This window comes from Salmo trutta, unplaced genomic scaffold (genome assembly GCF_901001165.1).
Source record: "Salmo trutta unplaced genomic scaffold, fSalTru1.1, whole genome shotgun sequence".
NCBI classification, from domain to species: domain Eukaryota; kingdom Metazoa; phylum Chordata; class Actinopteri; order Salmoniformes; family Salmonidae; genus Salmo; species Salmo trutta.
In genome coordinates, this window is record NW_021822554.1 from 305,852 (window position 1) to 312,223 (window position 6,372).

The following is a 6,372-nucleotide window of genomic DNA, read 5'->3' on the forward strand; positions in this document are numbered from 1 at the left end:
CTGGTACAGCAGCAGCTCACTGTACTCATAGTCCATCTTGTCTGGAGACGTCTAGGAGAGAGAGGTTATAGCAGGGTTATGTAGTGTCTATGGTTCTGGTACTGCAGCAGCTCACTGTACTCATAGTCCATCTTGTCTGGAGACGTCTAGGAGAGGGAGGTTATAGCAGGGTTATGTAGTGTCTATGGTTCTGGTACAGCAGCAGCTCACTGTACTCATAGTCCACCTTGTCTGGAGACGTCTAGGAGAGAGAGGTTATAGCAGGGTTATGTAGTGTCTATGGTTCTGGTACAGCAGCAGCTCACTGTACTCATAGTCCACCTTGTCTGGAGACGTCTAGGAGAGAGAGGTTATAGCAGGGTTATGTAGTGTCTATGGTTCTGGTACAGCAGCAGCTCACTGTACTCATAGTCCATCTTGTCTGGAGACGTCTAGGAGAGAGAGGTTATAGCAGGGTTATGTAGTGTCTATGGTTCTGGTACAGCAGCAGCTCACTGTACTCACAGTGCATCTTGTCTGGAGACGTCTAGGAGAGAGAGGTTATAGCAGGGTTATGTAGTGTCTATGGTTCTGGTACAGCAGCAGCTCACTGTACTCACAGTCCATCTTGTCTGGAGACGTCTAGGAGAGAGAGGTTATAGCAGGGTTATGTAGTGTCTATGGTTCTGGTACAGCAGCAGCTCACTGTACTCACAGTCCACCTTGTCTGGAGACGTCTAGGAGAGAGAGGTTATAGCAGGGTTATGTAGTGTCTATGGTTCTGGTACAGCAGCAGCTCACTGTACTCACAGTCCATCTTGTCTGGAGACGTCTAGGAGAGAGAGGTTATAGCAGGGTTATGTAGTGTCTATGGTTCTGGTACAGCAGCAGCTCACTGTACTCATAGTCCACCTTGTCTGGAGACGTCTAGGAGAGAGAGGTTATAGCAGGGTTATGTAGTGTCTATGGTTCTGGTACTGCAGCAGCTCACTGTACTCATAGTCCATCTTGTCTGGAGACGTCAGAGAGAGAGGCTATAACAGTGCTATAACAGAGTTACGTAGTGTTATAACAGGGTTATGTAGTGTTATAACAGGATTACATAATGTTATGTAGTGTCTATGGTTCAGATAGAGCAGCAGCTTACTGTACTCATGTGGCGGGTGAAACAGAAAAAGAGGAGAGAGGGAAAGGGAGAGAGATGGAGAAAGAGTGGGGAGGAGAGGCGAGAGACAAGTATAAAATCCTTTAACATCACAGGCTACATCATTGTACATCTTTACATAGGGCACCACTTCAGTAGAAATACATGCGGGGACAAAGGCAGGAAGCAGGTTGGTCTTATCAGGAGGCCCAGTGAGCACGCTCTATTGTGGTCTTGACAGACACGCCACACAGATTTACATCACCTTAGAGGCACAGGCTGACTGACTATACTGTGTCGTACCATTACCAAGCTTTACTGTGTCGTACCGTTAGCTAGCTTTACTGTGTCGTACCGTTACCCTGCTTTACTGTGTCGTACCGTTACCTAGCTTTACTGTGTCGTACCGTTACCTAGCTTTACTGTGTCGTACCGTTACCAAGCTTTACTGTGTCGTACCGTTAGCTAGCTTTACTGTGTCGTACCGTTAGCTAGCTTTACTGTGTCGTACCGTTAGCTAGCTTTACTGTGTCGTACCGTTACCCTGCTTTACTGTGTCGTACCGTTACCCTGCTTTACTGTGTCGTACCGTTAGCTAGCTTTACTGTGTCGTACCGTTACCTAGCTTTACTGTGTTGTACCGTTAGCTAGCTTTACTGTGTCGTACCGTTAGCTAGCTTTACTGTGTCGTACTGTTACCTAGCTTTACTGTGTCGTACCGTTACCCAGCTTTACTGTGTCGTACCGTTAGCTAGCTTTACTGTGTCGTACCGTTACCCTGCTTTACTGTGTCGTACCGTTACCTAGCTTTACTGTGTCGTACCGTTAGCTAGCTTTACTGTGTCGTACCGTTACCTAGCTTTACTGTGTCGTACCGTTACCCTGCTTTACTGTGTCGTACCGTTACCCTGCTTTACTGTGTCGTACCGTTAGCTAGCTTTACTGTGTCGTACCGTTACCCTGCTTTACTGTGTCGTACCGTTACCAAGCTTTACTGTGTCGTACCGTTACCCAGCTTTACTGTGTCGTACCGTTACCCTGCTTTACTGCGTCGTACCGTTACCTAGCTTTACTGTGTCGTACCGTTACCCTGCTTTACTGTGTTGTACCGTTACCCTGCTTTACTGTGTCGTACCGTTACCTAGCTTTACTGTGTCGTACCGTTAGCTAGCTTTACTGTGTCGTACCGTTAGCTAGCTTTACTGTGTCGTACCGTTACCTAGCTTTACTGTGTTGTACCATTACCTAGCTTTACTGTGTCGTACCGTTACCCTGCTTTACTGTGTCGTACCGTTAGCTAGCTTTACTGTGTTGTACCGTTACCTAGCTTTACTGTGTCGTACCGTTAGCTAGCTTTACTGTGTTGTACCGTTAGCTAGCTTTACTGTGTCGTACCGTTACCTAGCTTTACTGTGTCGTACCGTTACCTAGCTTTACTGTGTCGTACCGTTAGCTAGCTTTACTGTGTCGTACCGTTACCTAGCTTTACTGTGTCGTACCGTTACCCTGCTTTACTGTGTCGTACCGTTAGCTAGCTTTACTGTGTCGTACCGTTACCTAGCTTTACTGTGTCGTACCGTTAGCTAGCTTTACTGTAACTCAGACACACCCAGACCCTGAACTGATGAGGGAAAACACTTTGTTGTGAGTGGTAGTCATATATTATGTTCTCAATGCTCCTACAGTTGCACTTGAGCAGTGGCTTCCTCTCCTCATCTCTTTTCCTTCCTTCCTTCCTATTGATAAGATAGAACTGATCAATCAAATACTGTGCCTGGTATAGACATGCAGCATATTACTTCCACCTTTACTATGTTCACGTCGTTGTTGTAAAATAGAATGCTTTTTCAATTACTTACCTGGATAAATAAAGCCTAAATGAATAAATAAATAATTTTCAGAAACAAGGAGAGGAAGCCATTTTGGATTAGTGGTGTGAACGGTGAACCCAGTGTGTACCAAGGACAGACAGATTCAGCCCATAGGTTGGCTTGTCTCTGGACATACCGTACCTGTTGTGTTTTCCTGAACTCCTCTACTATCTTGGCGGCCATCTCGTAGTCCTCTAGGAGGTGATAGGCGATGGCGTAGCCGATCCATGAAGCCCTCTGAGCTGGCCGCAGCTGCAGCAGCTGGTACCTCGTCTCCTACAGGGGGACAAGGAGAAGTTAGCCGTTAGCTTAGCATAGTGTGCTAGTCTCCCATAGGGAAACAATGAGAGAGGGGCTAGCAAGTTATCGGTTAGCTTGGCATCAAGTTCCTGTAACTTAAAAGGGATTCTTCTTTTCTCCCTTCCGTGAAGTATCCTGATCTCACCAATGAGAAAACAAAGGCAGCAGAAAAAGAGAGAGCAAAAAGAGTAGTTGGCAGAGGAGGAAGTAGATTTAGTTTCTGCTGAGTCATGTTGCCAATGCTAGAATATGCTGACACACTTCTGCTCTGCCACGCTCTGTGCTTTCTTGGTATTTTATATGTCCCATGGACAACTAAATAGGTCCGTTGCCTTCCAAGAGAGCTGGTGTAAATCAAGGTAGTTAACTAGGTCCTGATGTTAGTGATGGATTGTGTTCTTTGTGAATGGATCGCCTGGGGCAGTAGGGACAGGTTTCTCCTTCCCTCACCCTCCTCCCACCATCCATCTCATCTGGATCTGCAGTAGGGACAGGTTTCTCCTTCCCTCACCCTCCTCCCACCATCCATCTCATCTGGATCTGCAGTAGGGACAGGTTTCTCCTTCCCTCACCCTCCTCCCACCATCCATCTCATCTGGATCTGCAGTAGGGACAGGTTTCTCCTTCCCTCACCCTCCTCCCACCATCCATCTCATCTGGATCTGCAGTAGGGACAGGTTTCTCCTTCCCTCACCCTCCTCCCACCATCCATCTCATCTGGATCTGCAGTAGGGACAGGTTTCTCCTTCCCTCACCCTCCTCCCACCATCCATCTCATCTGGATCTGCAGTAGGGACAGGTTTCTCCTTCCCTCACCCTCCTCCCACCATCCATCTCATCTGGATCTGCAGTAGGGACAGGTTTCTCCTTCCCTCACCCTCCTCCCACCATCCATCTCATCTGGATCTGCAGTAGGGACAGGTTTCTCCTTCCCTCACCCTCCTCCCACCATCCATCTCATCTGGATCTGCAGTAGGGACAGGTTTCTCCTTCCCTCACCCTCCTCCCACCATCCATCTCATCTGGATCTGCAGTAAGGACAGGTTTCTCCTTCCCTCACCCTCCTCCCACCAGCCATCTCATCTGGATCTGCAGTAGGGACAGGTTTCTCCTTCCCTCACCCTCCTCCCACCATCCATCTCATCTGGATCTGCAGTAAGGACAGGTCTCTCTGTACATCACCCCTCTCCACTTCACCCTCCTCCCTCACCCTGTAGCCCTCCAGGTCTCTCATCTGGATCTGCAGTAGGGACAGGTCTCGTAGGATCTGCAGGTTGTCTTTGTCCCACTTCAGGGCGTTCCTGTAACACTTGATGGCCTCGTCGTACTTCTTATCGGAGCGCTGCAGCAGACCGTACACATGCCAGCCTGGGAGACCAGGGGTTAAGGAGACACATGGACGCATAACACAGGTAGAGACTCACCTACACAGACAGAGACACACACACGTATGTATGCACGAACACAAAACACACACGTATGTATGCACGAACACAAAACACACACACGTATGTATGCACGAACACAAAACACACACACGCGTATGTATGCACGAACACAAAACACACACGTGGAAAATGCTATCTATTTATATTATCATTCCATAAGTACCAGAAAGATAATTATTTATAGACAGTATAATAGTTGTTATAATGCTTTGTCCTTCAGCTTCCCACATGTGGTGTATTTCTCAGTCCTGGGTTGGAATACTATTAAAAATCATTCAAATACTTTGGAGTGCTTGTTCTAGCATGCCTCGTGTTCTAGCATGCCTCGTGTTCTAGCGTGCCTCGTGTTCTAGCGTGCCTCGTGTTCTAGCGTGCCTCGTGTTCTAGCGTGCCTCGTGTTCTAGCATGCCTCGTGTTCTAGCGTGCCTCGTGTTCTAGCGTGCCTCGTGTTCCAGCGTGCCTCGTGTTCCAGCGTGCCTCGTGTTCTAGTGTGCCTCGTGTTCTAGCGTGCCTCGTGTTCTAGCGTGCCTCGTGTTCTAGCGTGCCTCGTGTTCTAGCATGCCTCGTGTTCTAGCATGCCTCGTGTTCTAGCGTGCCTCGTGTTCTAGCGTGCCTCGTGTTCTAGCGTGCCTCGTGTTCTAGCATGCCTCGTGTTCTAACAGGCTGTGTGGCTCTCCTGCGTGTGGTGCAGAGCTGGGACGACAACAACCATTTATGGAAGACATTTTACTGATAAGTAAAATGGGGTGGCGGGTAGCCTAGTGGTTAGAGAGGCAGGTAGCCTAGTGGTTAGAGAGGCAGGTAGCCTAGTGGTTAGAGAGGCAGGTAGTCTAGTGGTTAGAGGAGGCAGGTAGCCTAGTGGTTAGAGAGGCAGGTAGCCTAGTGGTTAGAGAGGCAGGTAGCCTAGTGGTTAGAGAGGCAGGTAGCCTAGTGGTTAGAGAGGCAGGTAGCCTAGTGGTTAGAGAGGCAGGTAGTCTAGTGGTTAGAGAGGCAGGTAGCCTAGTGGTTAGAGAGGCAGGTAGCCTAGTGGTTAGAGAGGCAGGTAGCCTAGTGGTTAGAGAGGCAGGTAGCCTAGTGGTTAGAGAGGCGGGTAGCCTAGTGGTTAGAGAGGCAGGTAGCCTAGTGGTTAGAGGAGAGGCAGGTAGCCTAGTGGTTAGAGGAGAGGCAGGTAGCCTAGTGGTTAGAGAGGCAGGTAGCCTAGTGGTTAGAGGAGAGGCAGGTAACCTAGTGGTTAGAGAGGCAGGTAGCCTAGTGGTTAGAGAGGCAGGTAGCCTAGTGGTTAGAGAGGCAGGTAGCCTAGTGGTTAGAGGAGGCAGGTAGCCTAGTGGTTAGAGAGGCAGGTAGCCTAGTGGTTAGAGAGGCAGGTAGCCTAGTGGTTAGAGAGGCAGGTAGCCTAGTGGTTAGAGAGGCAGGTACCCTAGTGGTTAGAGAGGCAGGTAGCCTAGTGGTTAGAGAGGCAGGTAGCCTAGTGGTTAGAGAGGCAGGTAGCCTAGTGGTTAGAGAGGCAGGTACCCTAGTGGTTAGAGAGGTAGGTAACCTAGTGGTTAGAGAGGCAGGTAGCCTAGTGGTTAGAGAGGCAGGTAGCCTAGTGGTTAGAGAGGCAGGTAGCCTAATGGTTAGAGAGGCAGGT

The 6,372-nt window shown here is 49.0% G+C and overlaps 1 protein-coding gene across 1 annotated transcript in view; it reads right to left on the reverse strand.

Moving 5' to 3' along the window:
* The window catches only part of LOC115182609 (N-alpha-acetyltransferase 15, NatA auxiliary subunit-like), an 8,629-nt gene extending 3,870 nt beyond the window's left edge, over positions 1-4,759 (reverse strand). The window contains exons 1-2 of the mRNA XM_029744151.1: positions 4,505-4,759; positions 3,136-3,270 (exon numbers count right to left, since the gene is read on the reverse strand). Coding sequence (XP_029600011.1) covers positions 3,136-3,270; positions 4,505-4,699 — 330 coding nt within the window. The 5' untranslated portion in view covers positions 4,700-4,759. The remainder of the gene's footprint in view (positions 1-3,135; positions 3,271-4,504) is intronic.
* Between the last annotated feature and the right edge of the window lie 1,613 nt (positions 4,760-6,372).